This window comes from Seriola lalandi, unplaced genomic scaffold (genome assembly GCF_002814215.2).
Source record: "Seriola lalandi dorsalis isolate HSWRI2012SDOR001 ecotype SW California unplaced genomic scaffold, Sedor1 jcf7180002054308, whole genome shotgun sequence".
NCBI classification, from domain to species: Eukaryota; Metazoa; Chordata; class Actinopteri; order Carangiformes; family Carangidae; genus Seriola; species Seriola lalandi.
In genome coordinates, this window is record NW_019524861.1 from 23,920 (window position 1) to 47,094 (window position 23,175).

Sequence of the window (23,175 nt, forward strand, 5' to 3'; positions counted from 1 at the left end):
AGCTTTCGAGGTGCTGGTGGATGAATTTTGTTGTCTCTGGACAGACCCAGACCTCAGCATGCAATAGTTTCAATTACTTAATCATGAAAAACGTACTTATAACCATGGAATAAAACACATACAAACATGACATAGTCCTTTACCTCTTTGTAGTCATCAGTGAGGCAGAGGCTGGACGCTTGCCGGATGACATCATCCACTCCACCACATCCATCCATATTATCCAGTGCCTCCCTCATCCCTCCCTCCCTCTCTGTCTTCCTGTCTTTCCGTTCTACTCCCCAGTCAGTAGGTTAGTCCAGACCGACTCTAGAGGTTGGGCCCAGTCAGTACACATCATATTCCCAGCCAACTCACCTCTGCCACAAAAACAAAAAGAAAATCTACTCTTCTACTGGCTTGTCTTTCTCTAACATGTTGTGACACTGTTTCTCTTTCACTTCCTTTCAATTTCTGACTACTATACTCTTTCCCTCTATAGGTCTCCTACCTCTCCCACAGGACTGTGAAAGCACAATGGTCAGAGGTAAGGCCCCTTTAGACCCTCCCTACCTTCCACCCTCTGGACAGGGCGGCCTCTCACAGCCAGAGACGGCAAAAGAGTGGAGGGAGAGGGAGAAACTCACACTGGTGTTTTTTTCCGTTCTAACGCCCTGACGTGAGGACAGCAGCTGCTCACCACCAGTTTGGAAAGACACACCTCAGCGATGGGATAGCAACAGTGTGTGTGTGTGTGTGTGTGTGTGTGTGTGTGGGAGTGTGTGTGTTTATGGCAGTGTACTTGTACTGTATGTGCCCATGCATGTGTGTGTTTAGACGGCTCCCAGTGTGTCTGGAGCCTCTCCTGGACTCTATCTCTCACTGTCTATATTTAATTCTCCCTCTGTTACTCCCAGGACTCCTTTCTGATTTTTTCCTTTAAAGCTTCCTATCCTTCTTACCTAGAATAGCTCATAATTCTGTGTGTTTGTGAAAGAGAGATTAACTTAAAATGTAGATTTTAAGAAGGCGAAATGAATGCGCAAATCTCTGTTTTTATGTAACAGAGGAGCCAGTGTGCTGCCTTCCTGCAAAGGTAAAAATAGTGCCCTGTCTGGACTCCAAAGCCAGCAGCCCCACAGCCCCAGCCAGCTGAATAAACCCTGACAGAGCACAATGGACCATTAGTCTGGCACACAAACACACACAGTCCCTCACTCACATACATACACAGCGAGTGCTTTTTGCCTTGTATCGGTGACTTACATTTTCAATCTGAGCTCTCCACGGTGTGTAATGATCTCATCTTTGTGAGACGTTATCGACCCATGACTCATATATTTGTCATAGCCGCCCAGACAGAAAATTATATCCACATATGGCTGCAGAATCACACTGCAGGGGAACATGACTTCACACAAACACACACACCATCAAATGGTTACAAAGAAAATGATAGGCATGACAGAGAATCAGAAAACCATTATCATGTTGTGGTGGAAATTAACTCATAATTCATTTGCACAAAAACAGGGGCTCACATATCTCACACATCTTTACTGTGTAAAGAATTGAACGGAACACACACTAGAGTTTCGATTTAAAATACCACATATCACAATTTCCCAAAATGTTTGGTAACATCTTCAAACTGCTTGTTTTGTCTGACTAACAGTCCAAATCTGAATGATACATCAATTTAAAATGAAATAAAACCGAGAAAAGCAGCAAGTCCATGTATTAGAGAAGTAAAAGAAGCTAAAGAAGAAGTAGAACTAATCATTTCAACACTACTTTAGTGTGTACAACTACAAAGCAAGGCTGAGTATTGAATTTCACTACTTTTCGCATATGTCTCAGTAGCACAAAGAGCTGAAAACTTTCATCAAAAGTTGACATGGAAAGCCTGGCTAGAATTTTTATCTCGTTTATTTATTCTTTGATCAGATGTTTCCTGATTTAAAGCCAAATTTTCTGAATTTGATTTGATTTCTGGCATTTATTATGCAGCTATGCAGGTACTGAAACTCACACAGATATTATATCGGCAGTAGCACTGAGAGGTTTCAAATAATACACAGCCCTATCTATTACGAGGAAATGTCTATAGTGTTCTCATTAGACATTTGGTTCTTACTTTCTTTTCTTTTTTACTAATTCATATATCTACATTATTGGTATTTTTTCTATTAAATACTAGTTGCCTGCAAATATTACTAATACTATCATTCCATATTTATCCCTCGTCCCCTGTTAAAGGCTACATTTAGTCAATGCACACACACATAAGACATTGAGCAAGGCTGGAATGAAACATACATTATATCTGTCAAGCAACTTGACTGAACTGTTATATTCCTTGAAGAAATACACAAAACTTTAACCCTGACCTTATGGTGAGGGAAAAAGTGTTAAAAGTTCAAAGTTCTTTTGTTTTTTTTTGTATTTCTTTACTTTGAAGAAAGAAACCTCCACCCGCAGACAGAATCAGAGGATGAATCCTGCTAAATAGTCAGGGAAGACAGGGATATCAGATGAAAAATAAAATAGCCAGCCAAGGACAAAGAGGTACAAGGGAGATGAAAGGAGAGTGATGAGAGGGAAGAGAATGCCAAGTGATAGTGATAAACATGAGTCACATTCATCTGTTACTCTGCTGAGAGAGAGACAGAGCGAAGACGAGAATAGAATGATAGAATGAGGAAACTCGAACCAGAGATGAAGACGGTTGGGGAATAATGCATTTGCATGATAACATCAAAGGGCATTCAAACATGCACACACACACACACACACACACACATACACACATACAAAGCAGTTAAATAAAAAAATAGGAAGTGGGTTTGATTCAGTGTTGATCCCTAGGGATTATGGGTAGAGTACAGTGAATTGTCTGGCTGTCTCCCGAATCCACCCACACTGGACTGCTGCTGCTGGGGACAATACAGACAACACACAGACACACACACACATGTACACACACAAGCCAATAAAACCGGTGTTAGTTGTTCGTGGGAGCAGCCTGTTTGGGGCTACAGGGTGGGGCAGAGTCAGCTCTGCTGGTTCTCTGCTTCATTACTGAGGCTGACTTCATAGTGAAGGAGAAGTCACTGCTGATTCAAATGGGATAGGGGGTGGGGGGTGGGGGTTACCTGGGTTACCTATGTGCACGAAGCATCCACCAACACCCACAAACACACTTGCAAATGTGCACACGGACATTGCCGAAATCACAGTTCAAGGGCATGTGGATACATTCAGCTGCGTATCTGAGACACACACACACACACACACACACACACACACACACACATACACAAACACAGGTTAATTCCTCTGGTGTAGATGATAGCTCGACTATCGGGTCAGCTGAGAGAGCGAGTGTGAGAGAGAGAGACATACACACACAGAATGGCTTATTGTTCCAAGTGAACAGAGGGTGACTGTGGGAGAGAGGGTTCCTGGCACCTCCTGTAAGCTTGGGATCCAAGGCCAATGGCACTGTGGCTGTGATGCACTCGCTCTTTTTATCAGTCCCACTCCATGTTTGTTTGTAAGTTCTGTATCGGCAAACAGGCACATTGCTCCTTAATGTCTATGTGTATGCTTGTGTGATACCAGACTGCATTTACTGACACATATGAAAGAAACGTTTGGGACTCAGATCTGATCTTATTTTGGAAAGAGGAGGAAGAGAGGGGGCTGCTACCATAGCAACATGCTGAGAATTTCTCCATGGCAATGCTCTGTGTTCCAAACAAATTGGGCTGCTAAAGAAGCACAGGGTGGCCCATCGGGAAGTCCACTAACTCGCACAGAGGCCAGTGTTTGAAGGAGCTGAAGTTTTGACAAATTGTATAATATTAGGACACACTTGTCTTAGATGAAAAGGAGGCTTGCTGCACAGCAAATGGGTGATATAGGGGACCCAAGCTTCACATACATTACAGAGCAGTGAAACAAATTCAGAATTACATTACACACACTGTCCTATATCTTACAAACTGCAATTAATATGGAGACTTCTAAACTGCACCTGGATCTTGTTTAATCTGTGTGTGTACTAAGGCAAGAAATGCTCTAATTTTCCCATCTTATGTTCCTTCTACTCAGATGAATGTGGCTGGCTAAAAATACAATCTAAAATCTATATCATGTTATCACATTTGCCTACATAACATTAGATGTTAAAGGTATAGTTCAATATTTTGGAAAAGAGCTTCATACAAGAATGAAATGAGAAGATTCATATCAATATCGTGTGTGTGCTTTTGTAAGTCTGGAGCTGGAGATGGGGCATGTTTCATTCTATAACTATTTCTTTGCAAACTAGACAAGTCTATAATGTCAGTAATTCCATAAACTGGGTTTATTAAACACCCTTATTGATCAATTCTGTCATTCTTACATGATCCGTCAGTGATATCTACTGTACTGCTCGTCCTCATTTATAATTCATCACGCCACACCTCATATACTGTTACACTGACACTGGAGCTCTCCTTCCCCCCTCTCCCGTCAAGTCTGAAAAACTGCATGAGCCTGTAGACACATATGCATAGCATAAATACACATAAATCCTCACACACATACACACAAATACTGCGTGTGACAGGACTCAACATTCAATCAGAGTTTGTGAGGCCTTGGCAAAATGAGTATACCTGCGGCCCGAGATGACACACTGTGGCCAAGCTGATAAATCTCAACTATCACCCTTCTCCACCCTCTTGATACTGCTGCTGCTGCTGCTGCTGCTGCTGACAATACGGCACTGCAAGATTTATAGATGTACATGAGAATCTGAAAACAGGATGACATATTGAGACCTCAGCCTTTAGTAAACCCACTGAGAAACACCGTGCTTTTAGCTCACTTAAGCACTTAATGAAATGAAGTGCAGCGTCAAGATGATGGAGATGGCTTCAGTAGATGATTGGTTATTATTGTGATCTTTTGCTCTCTTTGGCCTCATGGTTTATCTGCAAAATTGACGGAGGTTAAATCGATAGATGGTTTTCTTGACTATGGGTCAACTATCGTTGATTCACTGGTTCTCCCAGGGTCAGCCTGTGACTTAATTGGCTGATGGTTTCTGACACCAAGGGGACGCCTGCCTCGATCGTTATGCGATGAAGAAACAGCTTTCCGTATTTCCTTTCCTTTCCTTCCCATCATCTATCTTCTCTCTTCTCCTTCGCCTTGAGCCATCAACAGCCAAGGGGCAACAGGACCACACCTTAACTAAAGCGGGGAGAAAACAATGACACCGATAACCAAAACAGAGATGATCCCAAGACATGGACGGTCCCAGGACACAAACAGAGATGCAGGGACAACGCCCTGCCTACCTTCTTCTTTTTCCGTTGTTTTTACTGTTAACAGTTTACTCATCTAATTTACTCCCTCACTTAACCCCTCACTCGTTCCTTCTCCTCTATTCTTCCCCCCATTGCCCTTTGCTTCTTTCCATCCCTTGGTGTGCGCATGTACGTGTGTGCTATATGTGTGTGAGGGGCGCTGTCTGCCTGCTGGTTGCCAGGTTACCAGTCTAATTGAGGGGCCTCTGGAGAGTTGCTGTTATCAGAGGCTGAACCCTCTGTTCCGCTTACCGATCTCATTCTTTCTCTTATTTGCTCTATCTCTCTTTTCTAGCACACCCCTTGCATTAAAGCCACGTAACGCTTCAACACAGCAATTTCATTAACATAGACTTTTTTCAACATCTTCCTGAATTTTCATCCTCTTGATTGAACTGAAGTCAATTATTTTTTCCATTCTCCCTATCACATATCATCCAAGCTGCTTCAGAAAACTGCATGCCGTTCTCATTGCTCTTTTCAGCTCATCTCTACCTTTGCTTTGCTCAGCTTGTGTTGTCAATACTTCTCCTGTTACTGTTTCATCTCTGCCTTTCATCCACCGTCTCCACTAGCCCTTTGGCGTCACTTTACTCTCCTTATCGGCTTCTCTCTCCTTCATTCCTGCCATTTCTATGTCGCTCCATCTCGCTTTTATCTACCATGAAACATGGCAGGAAATCCTTATCCCGTTACACAACTGCTCCCTCACTCACACAAGCACAAATCCACCCTCCTGACATGCCAATACAAATATGCAGAAGATGCGCCAAGATTAAAACAAATGTTTAACTAGATGATCAGAGTCTTTCTCAGGTTTTTCAACAGCTGAAATTCTAAATCAGAGGAAATGTATGAATTTATTAATTCCACAAACTTAAACTAAACGATCAAGAGGATGCGCGAAGAACTGACAAGAAATCAGCATCACAAATGTTGACAATGCCAGAAAGGTGAGCATTTACAATTGTTAGCGCCCAGTTTGAAACCCAGCTTAACAACTCAGCTGAATAAAACTGCAGCACATCCTAGATCCATCACATTTTCCAATACACATACAAAAAATGCTTGTCTACTTATACCCAAAAGAATATTTCATGGTTGGGGAACAGAATTTGGATTCCCAAGTTTCATGTTGCACGGTGATAAAACATGTTAAGTACACCCACAAGGCCGTTCCAGCTCTCTAGAACTCTTATGTTTCCTTCCATCACTTCCTCTGCAGCTTCTCATGCATTACTCCCACAGCTCCAACACTTTCTCCCCCCCCCCCATCAAAGAAGCTCCATCTTTCTCCCTCAATGCCTCCCCCGGCATATTCAGCTCATTTGCCTTTCATCTACCTCTCTGCTTTTTCCCACTCTCTCCATCTCCACTGCATTGCAGACTTTCTTCCCTAGCAGAGCTGGTTATAGAAAAGCTGATGTACAGCTGTAATGTGCTTGCTTTCCTTTAATCATGACTGCTTCATTCCTCCCATTTCCTTGTTAGATAAAGTGGGACACTGCTGTCACATGTCCCACAAGAGTCACACACACATAAACATGCACACACATATACACATATACGCAACCCTCCAAGCAGCCATTCACATTCAAATTCTCTTCATCACTGTGTTGTCTGTACCATACACTGAGCTACTTGGATCCCTTACATGAAACTTGCAGCTCAGAAAAGCATTTTGCACACACACAGGGTTCAGTCGTGACACTTCTAAACTTGCAGTTACATGCATACCTTATGCCTCCTTGACATGGATTGATGAGGCTGGATGAGGAGGAGGAGGAGGAGTAGGAGGAGAAGAGGTAGGACATTATTCCCTTGAGTCAAGTGCTCTCTTAGCAACCAGCCAGCCATCAGATTCACAGCATAATCACATTACCAGTAAAGACAGAGCAGTACTCCTACACATGTTTGCATTGACACATTTGCAGCAATGTTGTGGTTTCAACTTGACATTCAATGATTTACGATAAACTGAATGAATAAAACATGATATTCACATGATCAGCAAAGCTACCAAGAGGAAAATCAACAGCAGCTTCAGTGTCCGTCAAAATGTCAAAGAAATAATCGAATTACAGTGATTTGTGTTATGCCATTTAGCTCTGAGATCTACCTGGTACGAACAGTTTTCCTGGTGGACCATCCTTCACAGCATCTTAGAACGGAGCTGGCTGAGCTGGGGGAACAGAAGCGGGACTGGGATAAGATTCCCAGCCCTGCAGTGGTATTCCAGTGGAAAGGAGAGGGGAGGAGAGGAGAGGGGAGGAGAGGAGAGGAGAAGAGAGGAGAGGAGAGGAGGGATCCCACCGAGTCCTTGATCCAAACTAAAAATCAATTCTCCTGCTTGCCTCTCCAGTCAGTTTAGTGCTCACCCTCTGCTTTCTGTCTCTCTTTTCTGCTTGTTTTCTGGTCTGTCTGTTTGTCAAGAGAGAAGGGCAGGGTTTGATCGCTGCTTCCCCAAAGCCGAAAAGAGGGAGGGCAGTGATAGACTGGAGGAGGGTAGTGAGAACGAGAGAGAGAAACAGAGAGGGAGGGAGGGGAGCGGTGAAAAGCAGAGTGACTATGTTCCCGGTCGCCTTTCTCTGTCTGGTTCAGATTGAAAAGGGGGAGGAGCTGCTGGGCTGAGTGTATGTCGGCCAGTGGGAAGAGGGGATAGTGGAAAAGGGAGGGAGGTTGAGGGCGGTGTGGGTCAGGGTCGGGATGTCATTCTGCTCTTTCATATGGAGTCATGCCAGACAGAGAGAGAGGAATGGGAGAAGGGTAGAGGAATGACTTTCATACTTTAATCTTTATCTTAATCCCTATCTGTGCTGCATGAATAGTCATCAGGGGTAGGATGCTGCAATGCTGTAAAAATCGAACTAAAACACGGCTGGGCATCAAACCTTCAATGTGTTTCTAGCACCGGTTTCAACTGTTCAGGCAAAGAGGTATCATTCACTGATGCGTGACTTTGTGACACTGATGTGACACAGTATCCGTGGTATGTGGACACTGCACGGTATCCACAGCTTCTCCTCATTTTCTCGGTCTCTTTGTCGGTTTATAATCCCATAGTGGCAGATGGCTGGTCTATAATCCAAATGCAGGACAACCTGCTCAGTTAATCGCTCCCTTTTCCATCTCTCCATCCATTCCCCCATCCTGACCTCTGCTCATTACTGTGATAAATCTCTTTGTTTTCTTGTTCGTCCATTCTTTTTGATCTCACTGAGATGTAAACATGAGTCCTTCCACATCTTTTTATCTGCACCAAGGCTGAAACTAATGGTTATTATTACAACTGATTTAACTAATGATTAGTTTGAGAAAAATCAGATACTAATTTAGTTTACAAGATGTCAGAAAATAGTGAAATGTTGTTATATATGTCTGCTACAATTTCCTAAAGTCCCTTGTTTTGTCCAATGAACAGCTTAAAACATTACATTTTGAACATAAGACAGAAAAAGGCTCCACACCATCACATTTGATAAGTTAGTAAAGTCTTCAACAATCATTAGGTTATAATGATTTCTTTTTAAGTTTCTATTATTGAACTACTCAATGAGTTGAGTAATCATTTCACAGATCACTGTTTTATAGTTTTTAGTTTTTTTTATCTGCTACTCTAAATGCTGTGTTTCTATTTTGCTCCACAGTCATCACACCCATCACAGCAGTGAAACAGCTTTGCACAAGAATGTGGAGAATGTGACATCCAGTTAACTCATACATCTGTTTCAGCTTTCATTTTTGTCGTTCTTTTTGGCAAAGTGGCACCTCCTGGTATCTCATCCCTCCTCCCGGGTCAGATCTCTCTATCTGATATTGATCTCTGTTGGGTGACGCTGCTTTTCCCGATAAGACCACTCGTGGGTTTAATGAGCTGGAAGCGGATCGATGAACTCCCTGCTCTGATCTCTCTGCTCAAGCCTGCACATCACTGGCTCTGGGATGGCCTTCTGCGTGGTGCCAAGCTGGTGCAGTTTGGAACATTGCCAACAGTTGTCACACTAACCTTGGATATAATTACCTGTGCATGACATTGACCTGTGATGAACTTGTTTTTTCTTTCAGTGAAAGCTACCAACTGGGACTCTAAAGCTTATGCTGAGTTTACAGGCACACAGTAACTAGGAGAAAAACAGGAAAGCCGTGTGAGAAATTGCAGATTATAAAGTTGCTGGTGAAAAAACATTTTGTTGCTGCTGTTTTTCTGCTGGACATATGTCTCTGCTAATGCATTAGCCATTGAAATGTGATGAATTGATTCAAATCAGGTTTGTTGCTATGGATTTGCTGTGGTGAGTACTTTCTGCCCTCTAGTGATCAACAGTCGCTTAAAGAAAATTTAAATTTCTGGGCGAGTTTAATAAGAGTGTTTGTTTGATTCAGATGAAGTGGTTGTCGAGTTGTCCAACAGCATCTGAAATGCACTCCCCCCCCCCCCCCCCCCCCCCCCGAGCTCTCTTATGACTTTCCAAAACTCATAATCCCAGAAGCCAAGCACTTCATGCAGTTGTTGGTCAGGTGTGCGGAGGTGAGATAATCTTTTTTCATCCTCACACAGCTACTGTACTTGCTTTCTTTCCTTTGCTTTAGTAGGCTTCATAAGCGAAGAACATTAAAATGGAAGCCAATACCCAGTGTTAGTGAGTCAACGATCTGATGTACTAGCTCCAGTATTAAGATCTTTACTGCCTCAGGCTCACTAAAGCCTGATGCTTCACCCTTTTGAATACAAATGCATTGTACAGATTTCACTCTCTGATGTACACGCGCACACATAGACAGGAGCAAAGAATAACTTTGATGTCCAACATCTGTGAACCATGCTTTGATACAAGACACCCCAGCAACCCCCTTCCTCTCCTCTATCACCATGGCAGCGGTCAGTCTGAAGACACCCCCCCCCCACTGACCTACACTCGGTTGTCAAGGTTACAATCTGAGTCGCACTACAGGTGGAGACGGAGACAGAGACAGCACCTGTTCATCCACACTAGAAAAAAAACAAACAAAAAACGACATCCAACACAACGAGGACTGTACAGTGTGTAGCCACTGATTCTCGAATTGCATGTGTATTAGCTGCCTTTAACAGCAAAAAATAAGCAAAAAAACAGACACAGCAGACAAACAGCAACAACTGTGATTATGTAAGAGGCCTAAATCAGCACAATGAAGACTCAGAACAAAGATTATTAACTGGAGAAAGACATACAGGCAGGCAGACTGCAGTTCAGCCTCCCACACACTGGCTACATTATGAGTTGTTCCTCCCTGAACTGGGAGGTGTAAATCTAAGAACTAAAAGACAAGTGGATTTCTGCAAATAGTGGCTTTCTGCTAAATTATAGCTGTATGCTGATTCTTATACCAAATTTCAACTGTAGTAAGTAAATTATGCATGCATAGAGTAGGAGAAAGTGCTGTTTTTCTGTCACTCTCGCTGTGAGTGTGTGGTACAGTGTACACCGAGCACTGGAGCAGCTCCTCTCATCCTGCACATCAAAACAACACTCATGTGGGGCTCTGTGTATTTATCTCTGCTATGTTGGCATATTTATAGATGCAAACTAAAATAGTGAATCCCTAATCATAAGTCACTGATAACGGAGTGAATAACATGGTTGTTCACGCTACTACAACTAGTGGGATACAGAGGGAGGCGGACATGATACTGTAGGTGGTAAATAATGCCGCTTAAAACTCTGTACAGCTCATGGAAAATACATGGATCCCAGTCATGCTGCGACGCCTCCTCCCTTTCGCTGACAAAACAGCTTGCCCTCTCTCTCTTTTCAGCCTGTGTGCCATCTACCCCTCCTTCCTCTCTCTCTGGCCTTTCAGTGTAACTACACTTGCTTTCTTTTCACCACTTTTCTCCATCTCCCCCCTCATTCCGTCTCTTTCTCTCTTTCTGCCTCCCTCTCTGTCTCAGCAGGAAGAGGGGAGCACAGATGCTTTTAGCGAGCTGACATTTTGTGCCAGTGTAAAAACACTGCATAGCAAAGCAGGTCGGCTCAGTGTGAGGGCCAGATTCTGGCGGTAATGAGCTCGCTCTGACAGGGAGGAACTGATGTGGAAGGCCAGGGAGTGCATGTGTGTGTATGTGTGCGCTTGTGCTTATGTTCAGCCGCCAGAGGTTGTTCTAATGAGGACTAGAGTTGGTGGTGGGGAGACTGAGCGTGCTGTGACCACCAGTCTGTGTTAATATTTGTTTCACATTTTTAAATGCGTCACAACAAATTTGTATACCAACTGAGTAAATGACAAACTGACCACAGTTACACTTGTGCAATGGCGCAGTCCATTATGAAACAAGAGTTGTGAGTCACAGGGAATAATAAGCAGCTCAGACACACTAGATTTTTTATATATTTCTTGTTGTCTTGACTACACATAAAAAATGTGGAAAGCAAAAATGAAATCATGAAAATGTGGAAAGAACTAAGTTTAGAGTTGAAAGGACTAGTTGCTTACTATAAATCTTAGTTAATCTTACATTAATCTTAGTTCTTATCAGTTAGTTAACCGAAAATAAAAAATTTTTCTCTCACTGCCTCACAAATGTGAGGATTCGTTAATTTTCTCTTCATTAGATCACTGAATACTGAACATCTTTGGGCTTTGAGGTGTTGTTTGGACAAAAAACTAAATATTGTGATTGTGAGAAAAAATGAATATTTAACATTTTCTGACATTTTATTTTATTAATTAATAATGAAAATACCTGTCACAACCAAAAATGCCCCTTCCCTAGTTCCAGGCTCTCTGTTGTGATGTTTACTGCCTTTGTGTGTTTTATGTGAGATAGTAAACTGAATATTTTTGGGATGTGGACTGTTGGTTGGACAAAATAAGCAATATGAAGATATCTCAGTATATTTTCCCTCTAAATTTTATAGATTAAGTGATTAACTGATCAAAAAATAATCATTAACTGCAGCCCTACAGAGCACTAGATTGATGGAATGGTTATTCTTGTGTTGTGGGTATAGGCAAAGAGATAAACTTGTTTTATGCCCTGTTCGCTATAGCAACAGATGAAGCTCTCTGCATGATCTGGCACAAAGTCTTCTCTCTCTCTTTCTCACACACACACACACACACACACACACACACACACACACACACACGAACATGAACAGCTTAGATAACACAGAGTCTGAAACATGGAGGAAAACACACCCTTGGTTTCTAGGGGTCTGTGTGTGTCAATGTGATTTAAACATGCCTCGTAATATATTTTTAGCCTGGAATAAACAGACCACGTTTCACAACCCACTTTTCTACCTTTTATATATATATATATATATATATATATATAGACTCTGTAGGTGGGTGGGTGTATGTATATATACATACACCCACCCACCCAAACACACTATAATTAGGTGCAGAGAAGCACAGTGTTTGATGTTTCGACTCCACCCAAATGAACACACAGGTCCAGACAAGCACACACACACACACAGTCAGTGCAAACACAGGCCACTGTCTGTGTGTGTGACTCAACCCTTTATTTCTCCTACAGGACACAGGAGAGGTGATGGATATGAGTTTAAAATCCTTCACTGCTTAGAAAATATAAACCCCCCTCTCTCTCATTTTCAATTTCCAGCTCTCTCTCTCTTCTTTTTGTTGCAATAAATCTTGTTTTTATTTTTTTATATCTCCTTCAGACCCGTTACTTATAAAGCTGGCCTGTGTGCGAGCGCGTGTTTGTGTGTGTGTATTTGGCTCTGCTCTGTAGTGACTGTGCAGTATGAGGACTGACACGGGGCTATAACATTAGAGGCTGTCTCCTCGCTGCTACATAAATCCCCATTTCCTCCACAGCACGCTCTGCCACTCATAGCCTGCGCCCCCTCTTTGATAGTTTTCATAGGGTGGAGAAGTGTAGCCAGGCAGAGGGGGGGAAATGGTCTCCTGCTGTATTTTGGCTGTGTGAGAACATTAGGCCATAATGCTTCCTGACAGCTTGAGGAAGCGGACAATTATCCGGGAACAGGAGCGGGAATGGTAGTGAAGGACAGGGGATGTCTGGAAGAGAGGGAAGAAGGAGATGAGAAAAAGAAAAGGAGAGGAAGAGGGTGGAGATTTGCAACAGTGTAGTAAAATGAGTTTGAGACTTGGTATGAGCCTATAAGATGACTTATGTGCTAGGCCTTACTCAGACCTTGGTGAATCATGGTTGACTGAATCAGAAGAAGGGTGTGCTTGCGTGAGTTTTTGATCAATCGGATAAAAAGTGGAGGCATGTGCTGCTGGAGGCCGTGTATCTCCTCCTAAATCATTATCATTTGATCTCAAATCACAACAGCGCCTCAATCTGGTTGACGCTGCCTAGGTGACATCACTCTGGATCATCAAACACACTGGTGTAGGTGAAATCATCAGTAACAATTTACCTTAAGCTTCCTGATGGGAAGCTACACCTATAACCTCATTATTAGTCATCAGTTCACATAGGTTTCTGTATTTTTGTGTTTGTTTACCAGTTCACACGAGGAGAGGTTATTGGGCAGCTGATTAAGCCGTACTTTGACACCAGATAAGAGCAGTTCAGACAGTACCACTCCCGTTGAGGCTGTCATGAACTTAATAACCCGAAGGAATGTCTTTGACATTTTGACAATATCCAAAAACCAGCAGGTCAATCTAAGTAGCAAAAGTTTTGATTTTATGTGTGTGTAGGTGACCACCCCTCTCTTCAGATAAAACATGATTGAGCTGTTAAGCTAACTTCACTTTCCAGCTGAATTTAAAAGGGTCAATACTGGGCTCTTCAGTGATAAAAACAACAAACCGCACTATATATCTTTGGCTCCTGACACACCAAGCCGACAGTCAGCTGCCTGGCACATTTGGCCCATTGAGCGTTTTGAATCGCAACAGTGAGAGAGCTTACTGACTGGCTATTCAGTCTTGTGAATCGCTGATTTTACCCATTTATGGTAGTTTGTTCTAATGCTGCTTTTTCCTTTCTTCCTCCAAAAGGAAGACCAAAGCAGAGCTTTACCATGTCAACTGTGCCTTCTATTCAGACTTATTCTCCATTTGTATTCCAAGAATATATAACAGGACGCGCTAACTGGTATGCTTTGTGTATGTGCACCTTTTTGTGATTTGACAGACTCCCTGTTTCCTCCATGCAGGTGTATGTGAAGAATGCATGTGCATGCAATGTTCAGCCGACAGTCAGTTGTAGCTGTAGTTGTAGTTTGTAACACATAAAGACACATTAACATAAAGCCTGAGGTGACCTGAGGTATCCAAAGTTTTTGATCATCTAGCCTTTGTCATCCCTAGTTCTTTGATCTCGGTTTGGTGTGTCACACAAACCCTCTCTGCACATCAAGGTAAAGGGAACATTCAAAACAGGTGTACAGCACAAAGTTTTGCTTATTTAAAACACGAAGCAAATGCACTGCATATTTGATTATTTTCTTTGCCAGAAAAGAGGAAAACAAATAGCTACCAAGCAGCAACCCACATATGGTCAAAGTCCTGCCGGCATGAACCTGCTCTTTGTTAAAGGGTCACACATAACATAGTTGGGAGGAAACTGAGATGCATAGACAGATGTACAGCTGGATCTGCTTTATGTTCTATTCTCGACATATTTAACTTTTCTGTTACATACAAATTCAAAAGACCACATGTTACAGCAAAGGAATGCAGTGCCCTGGGCTAAAATTACATTTTGAGCCTTTTGCCAAACAATTTATCTACTTTGAGCCTGAGCTGTCAGAAGTTTTGTCTCTGTTTGACTACAGCCACATCACGTGTGCATGTAATGTTCAAAACCGTCTGACAAACTAGACAGATAGCACAGATTTCATATTCATATTCAGGTCATATTTTGCTTTACCTGAGTTAAGTGCCCGACTTGCTGTGAGGAATCCAAGGTTAAGCTGAGATGAAAAATACTCCACTGATAAAAAAGAAAAAGAAAAAAAAAACATCTACCAACACTGGCAGACTGTCAGGATACCATGAAAAGAAAAAGATATCCTTTGATTTAGTGAGGTGAATGTGTACATGTGTGCGTGTGTGAGTGTGTGTGTAAGTGTGTGTGTATGGACTAACAGGAGGCATAAATCTGCTTGACTCTGAGGCAGAGGCAGTGCAGTCAGTTTGTGTGAGGAGTGTGTGTGTGAGAGAGAGTTTTAGTGTGCAGAGGACCGGGCGTGTTTCTGCTGGTACCGGCATATACATGCACACATTCACACACACAAGGAGCTGTGGTTAAGCTTAAGGGGCTGAACCAGACACCAGAGCCTCAGCAGGCGCGCTCCACACCTGGTTTAAGCCCTGCCCCCCCCCATCTCTGAAGCCTCCTCCCACTTCCTGACCATATATACGTTGACTATCTTTTCCTGCAACTTCCCACCCCACATTCCTCCTCTCTCCTCCCTCCTCCTCCGCAGGTTCTTTTTCATCCCAGCTACCTCTCTTTTCAGACCTGCCTGCTTTGTTTTCCCCATTCAGGACCTAACTCTAGTGTGACTGCTTGACATTCATTGTTTGTGCCTATTTATATCCACTATAACCGCACTCAAACCCTGCAATTTCTTTCTTCTCCTTCCCTCGCCGTCTCTCCCTCTACGTGGCATAGTCTGAGTACTGCGTGAAGGTAGCAGTTAGGTTGTTAGTGGAGGGTGGTGAGCACAGTTCAACTACTGAACTTAACATAATCACAGAGCACAGAGTGGAAACTGCTCTCTGCCTTTGCTCTTTTTTCTAACCTCTCTGTGTCTCTCTGCTTCTTTCTCATCATTTATTTTCCACAGCCCTTGAGTGCTTTTCTGGGGCAGAGCACTCCACAATTTGTTTTGGCTCTTGGCCTTTTTACTGTATATATGGTGTGCTTGAGCAGCACCTTCCTATTAAGTAGATGTTCATCGACATGCTACTTCCTCTGACTGCTGGAAACGGAGAAGGGCAAACTGCCACATCCGTATATACTTTTAGAGGTAGTCCAACTTTTCAAAGGCTGATGAACTTTTGGTCATTCGTAGTCTCACATGTAACATAAGTTAGGTGTCATATGCCATTTCCAATTATATTATCACCAATTTAGAAGACAGTTCTAGCAATTATGTATTGCATTTACATAAAGTTGGGAGACACGCACACGCATATGAAAAAAAAGTGGTCAAAACTGATGCAGCAGAAGCTGCTCCCTAAACTCCAATACTCCAAACAAATGGATCCTACACTTCCCCGAATGCAACTCGACAGAGTGTTTTTGTTAGACCATTCTAAAATCTTTGTGTCCAGTTTATAACACGGGGTCAGTATTTGAGAAGACAGTCCTGCAGTGCTGAAATATAAGCTGGCGATGTAGATCTCTGCTGTGAGTGACATTCACAGATGTACAAAGAGAACACAAAAGTGTTGGTGGGTTGTTTAAGGGGCAGTATGCTTAATGATCGGATTGTACTGTGTATGGATTTCAGACATGTCACAAAGGATTAGTGAGTCAGTGAGTGTGAACCTATATCTGAACAGTATGACTGTATTTGAGTCTACCTGCTGACAAATTTGCTCAGCGCTTGATATGAAATGATGCACTCACATGTATGGTAAATGCTCAGGCACGATTAGGATACGTTCAGTAGAAATAGAACGTGTGTGTGTGTGTGTTTGTGTGTGTGTTTATGTGTGTGTGTGAGAGAGAGAGAGAGAGAGAGAGAGAGAAACACTTCCAAAGCAGGAATGATGCTGCAGGTCCCAACACAGGTCCACAATTTGCCCATGGGGTGTTTTTATATAGGGTGAGTAAAGCTGGGTGTGTGCACTCTGAGATAGAAAAAGAAGTAGCCTATAGGCATAGATTTAAGACTTTTCCGGTATGCACTCTACCACACAGGTAAAGTTCTGAGTACAGACAGCCATACGTGTGGACTGACCCCATCTCTGCCTTTTTTACCTCAACACTGGCTCGGAGGAATAATATTATTGTTTATCTTCCAAGGGTGTGTGGCTAAATGGCGGGTTAGGGTAGTGTTACCCCTTGGTGTACTTGAAGTCCCTGTGGGCCCGTCTCTGCCACGCGCCTCCAGAGTTCATTAGAAACACATTACGAACGGGTCAGCATGACCCTCATCCTCATGAATCCTCCTAACCCCACACCCACAGCCTGCAGGCAGACGCTGAGATTACAGCAGCCTGAAACCACACCCTAACTAAACACACCTGCAATAACATGACTACTTCATTAATACAAAACTGAGCCGGGGATTAAACGACATACAGGGGAAATGAAGCTTTTCATGGCACGGGATACAGTGGAATCTGGAAAGCTTTCTATAAATCTACAATTGGGCCCACAGCTCAAAAATCAATACCTTTATGAAATGTGTTAACTATTTCAGGCAATAAATGTAGGCAAAAAAACTTTTCAAAGACACCTTGTGCTGTAATTTAACCCTATCCTCTACCAGCAAAAGGAACTATTGCAAATGCCATGGAGATGTGAACAGGACAACCAGTACGCAAAGAGACTGTGGATCCTGTCTGATGCACTGAGTCTGTCTGGTGAACCACTGATTTGACTGCTCCAAACATTTTTTTACATTACTTACATACAAGAAAAACTCTGTAGCTCTGGCAGACTAGCCAAAATCAGTCTCCAGGCACTCAGCGACTGCTACACATTATTAACTTTCAGCTTCTCTGTATGTCCCATCTTTCTGAAAGCACTGATGCTTTTGAAGCTCTACTGAAGCATGAATATCACTGTCCCGCTGGACCCCGGCAACATCCCAGACAGACAGACCCCTCTATACATGAACACACGCACCGTCTCGCTGGTGGGTCCCGCCTGAGTGGATGTCTAAATATTTAACAACATTTTAAAAGCACCAGCCCTCCCTTTCCTCCAGGGTGCCTGCTAAGTCCTGCAAATTTGAGAATTAAGAAATCCAGATGCCCCCTGACATAGAAAGAGACCCAGAATGTCTCGTGGGAATGTCCTAAATTGCCACTTGACTGCTTTTATGCTCTTGTTAGCAGTTTAGCAGAAGGTCAAGACTACCATTGTCCTCTTTTACAATGTGCAGAAAGTCAGAGATAGGACTAAACAAACTTAAAATTCGAAAAACATATCAGAGGTTCAGTAATTGATTGTACTGATATGAGCCATATGACGGGCATTCATTTACAGAAGTAGCAATCGCACCTACATGATGATTTCAAGAATGGGATTGTCTGTGATATGAGCGCGTGTCTCTCGTCTTTTCTGGTGTATCTCTTCTGCTCTCTGCACAGGTGGGATTACAAGGCTAATTCCATTTTCTTATCTACGCAGGGCCATCGAACTCTGAGGTCCATTTTTTCTGAGGGTTGCTTTTTCCTTGTAATAGGAGAGACAGCTGGAAGCTGTGGCACTATCACCATCAATACTGGTCTATCTCTATCTACCACACCAGGCTTAGTCTACCTTCATGTACACACATGTGAGACCCCAGCAGAGACCAAGAATGTATCAATGGCGGTGAGCATATGTGTGAATGTGTGTGCTTGAGTGTGTGCACGCACAAGATAGGGGCTGCATGTGGAGACAGAGGCTCTCTTTCATGAGATTTTCTTCCACCCAGGTCAATTATATCACATCCCACTGCCTAGGGAGAGAGAGAGAGACAGAGAGCAGACTATCCCCCAGACGAAAGCAAACCAGGGGGTGACCTTCCCATTTAAGATGGACAGCAGGTAATGAACATTGACACAAACACATGAGCCACGTGGCCCTGATCTGCCCGGTCTTAAAGATACCATCTTCCTGTCTGTTCCTCCCTCTTTCCTTCCTCTCATCCCCCACTTCTCCCGCTGCATTCCTGACATGCCTCAGGGAGACAGAGGGGGCCTCCAGGACAGACAAACAAAGACACACAACACACACAACACACTCACAATGGCACTGGCTGCAGCCATTGTCTGTGTGCACTGAGGAAAAGGTCTTGGTGCTCGCATACTAAAAGAGAACACCAGTCCCCCTCTCTCAAAACACATTTGCCCTCGCTTAGTTTTACTCAGTGACATAAGCGCCAAGTGTCTGCACTGAAACTGTGCCTGCTGTAACCAATGTTCTCCTGGTTCTCCCATATATATAATTTTTTTTTTAAAGCTACACCCTTCTGGACCCGCAGACTGACAATAAACCACAAAAGTCTGGCTCTTACTGTGATTTAAACTGAGTGATGTCATGAGATTGCAAGTGAATCATAACAGCCTGAAGTAGTGGTGCTGCTGGTGTTGGCATTAAAAGGCCTGCAGCAGCTCACTGTGGAAAGTCAATGCAACACTGACCTCTTCTGGTAGACACGCCACATGGCAAAGAACGTATAGAATTTTAGAAATTAGATTTCACAGACATCAAGTCAAGGCAACAAATCTTCACAGTTAAAGTTCTGTCCACTCTCATCGAATCACAACTATGTGCTGACATGACTCCTATTTATAACGATGACATGTGACATTTCTACATTTCAGAGAGATGCAATGTGTATTTGTCAATTTGTGTGAACTGTCGGACAGAGATTCTCTGAGTCAGTGTACTTCCTGTTGATGTCTGTTTGAAACCTTGTTTCCTTGCTGCCCCTGCAGCCTCCATTTCCCTCCAGCTGTGGAGCCCAGACTTCCGTGATGGTCAGGTTAATAGCTGGGCCACATAGCTTAGCGCTACATTAGCCGACTAATCCCCCTTTCTTACTGCAGCTAACCTAACCTCATGTTTCCAGGGTCCATCTGACATGGATAACTGCTGGATTACCGAGGCACACCAGTGCGTGGGAAATCTGAAAATACCAACAGGAACACGTAGAAAAGTGTAAAATCCTTGCACACTCACTGAGGTGTAGTTGGTCTTGCCCATGTTGTGGTTCTGGTTGTGGTTGAGGTTCTGATTCTCCTGCTCTCTGCACTGCAGCCCAGCCAGGTGCCTCTCCAGGGCTGCCCAGTCCATGGTGGGCAGAGGTTCTTCCTCTACACCCTCCTCCTCTTTGTATCCTCCCATCCGTACACCAGTCCCTCCACTGCCTTCTCCTCCACCTCCTCCACCACCACCTCCCCCGCCACTGCTGCGGCTCCCTCTGCCTTGACTGGAGCTGCGGTGGCTGGGCTTGGGAGTCCCTGTGCCCCCCTGTGGTGTACCGGGGGAGTGGAGCTGGCTGCTCCTGGGCAAAATCAGATTGCCATTCTGTTTCAGTTCCTCGGGGACGGCTGCGACTGAGGTGGCAGTGTGACCACCGGGGGCCGGGAGGGGCGGGACGGTCTTCACATCCTGGAATTCTTCGGCGAGGCTGCGACTGTTCACTGTCTTCCTGTAGCCTTTGCTAAGGCCGTCAACTCCCACAATGCCTCCTCCACCTTCCTCCTGACCAGGAGGCTGTGGAGAGGTGTAGTCCTCTCCATACTCGCTCTCCCACTCCTCTATCACCTTCTTCTTATACTCTTGGTAGTCCTCGTCCTCCTCATAGTCCTCTAAGGTGACCAGGTCCAGAGAGGGGGAGGATTTGTAGTCCTCCAAAGTGGCTAGGTCAAGAGAAGGGGAGCAAGGTGTAACCTTGTTGGAGTTGGACTCTGAGCTGGAGCGACTGGATGCATCACTCCCCAGGTCCATGCCATCCTCCCGGTAATCCTGCAATGACAAAGGAACAGAGAGAAAGAATGAGATAGAGGACAGGACACAGGAATATGTGAGGAGAAAGGCGGGTTTGAAACAGATATATTCTATGTTGGACAGAGTGAACAATGAGGGAAGGAAGGGGGAAGGAAAAGTGGAAAATCAAAAGAGAATTTGGGGAAGTGTGTAGACATAGATTAGTCACACCAGTGTTGTGGTTTCAGACAGGCGACCACAAAGCACTTCCTGTCCCGCAGGAACTTCCTTTATGCACAGAATTTTGTAGTTACAGTCTCCTTTGGATTTGTTTGCTAGTCTTCCCCTCTACAGCTGCACTGCTCCAAAGCTTCTGAGTCTTTCTAGACTACGCTCACTGTTAATCCCATTCCTTTTGCATTCCTCTGTAATGGTAAATGTGAATGTGTGCGAGTGTGGGCTTGTGCAATACTTGACACACACAGAGAAGGCAGAGTCTGTGTGGCTGGATGTGTCAGAATAATATCCCACCACCTACTACTACATCTGCACAGCACCATGGGGACAAAACAGGGCGTTAGGAAGGCTGAGAGTGAGTGACACTGACGTGTCAATACACAACACACCAAACTGTGACATGGACAGATGAGTCCAGAGATGTCGTCTAACCTTGACTGTGTTGCTCCTGTAGAGCCCCAATCACTGCCTGACTGAATAGTTTGCAGCTAATGAAAACATTTGTGTTGTTTACAACCCTCCACAAATCTTCGCCTGACCTGAGCCTTCTCTTGCAGAGTTATCAGTCTTTTCTCCACAGGAGCACATTATCATAGTGTCTCACACCACTTTTAAAAGTTAATGAAAAGCAAGGAGCAGCAGAATTTCTCTCAGGGCAAAGAGAAATTAACGACACCTTCCCTACGTGATCCACATTATGAGCTGCTGTGGAAAATAAATTAATTATGAAGATTGCTGATTACTGGTTTGGACCATGAGGTAGTTTTGCCTCTTACAGAAGATTCAAGAGGGAGAAACTGCAAAACACACAGTAACAATTCTAATGGGAATAAGCTTTTTTGAGTTATGGCTACTAGATCGCACCTGGCCAGACATTGGCTGCTGACGTCAAAGGACAATACACAAAATAGGCAAAGCAATGTGACTCAGCATCTTGGAGACTAGATACACAAATTGCTGATACAGTGTTCAGACATGTGCCACTCTGTGCTGAGAAACTTTGCATTTCCCTGTGAAATGCGAACAGGTCAAAGAGAATAGAAGTGAAGCTGCTGCAGGGGATGAGAACGAATGGGGCCACAAAAGCCACGTTTTGCCTTGACATGGTGGCAAGTTGTCATTAGACAGTTAAAATGATGGTATTAAAAACAAATTGGTAACACGTTGCATTTCCACAGGGGTGTTGGGACCTTCATTTGTGTCCAGAAGGAGAGTTGCATTTCAGTAGTATTATTTTACTCACTCATCAATTAGACCGGTGCCAGAATGTATGATTGTTTGTTAGTCTGAGTCTAGAGAGAGTAATAACAACTAAACTGCCCTTGGGATCATTTTCAACAATCTGTGTGTTCTTGACATAAAGAACTCCAGGAGCCCCGGTGGGTTTACAACTGAAGAGGGAGGATTTAAGGGCACACACACACGCACGCACGCACGCACGCACGCACGCACACACACACACACACACACACACACACACACACACACACATTACCAGCCTAGTTATGGCCTAATACTCAAAATCGCTTGGACTATGTATTTTACAGCAAAAAGGACTGCGGTCACGAGTTTGTAAGAGGTAATATTTAAGCTCAAAATGTTGATTAATCATATAACGTATCAATTTATCTGTACAGCGTACAACAACCTTACCGAGGTGTTCATGAAACGCGCTGGATCACTACTCGGTCACCAGTCCCTGTCGTGTATGAACCGGCCCGTCATCGTGGCTTTGTCACCCATTAATTGCTATAAAAAACCCGGATTCAGGAACTGGGTGGGTTTTCCTCTCCAAAGTAGGAAGACCGCTAAGTAGAAGCGGAGTATCCAAGCTGCTATCGCGTTTCAAATCTCGGTCATCGATCCTTTTTCTTGAAGTGTTATCCCGATTTGTGCTGCCTCCAAACAGCGCCTGGTTTCCAGATATCATCACGTCAATACATGATGGTCACACGAGCCCGATTAATATACTGCAATCATTTAAAGTATGTGTGA

General features: G+C 43.7%; 1 protein-coding gene across 3 annotated transcripts in view; it reads right to left on the minus strand.

Moving 5' to 3' along the window:
- schip1 (schwannomin interacting protein 1) overlaps nt 1-23,175 on the minus strand; it is a 201,782-nt gene that overhangs the window by 17,683 nt on the left and 160,924 nt on the right. For 2 of the 3 annotated variants that reach the window (XM_023406426.2, XM_023406428.2), the window contains one exon: nt 20,194-20,982. In XM_023406426.2, coding sequence (XP_023262194.2) covers nt 20,194-20,982 — 789 coding nt within the window. Of the gene's footprint in view, nt 1-20,193; nt 20,983-22,833; nt 23,132-23,175 lie in introns of those variants that run through there. The other variant, XM_023406427.2, reaches the window with a different exon arrangement.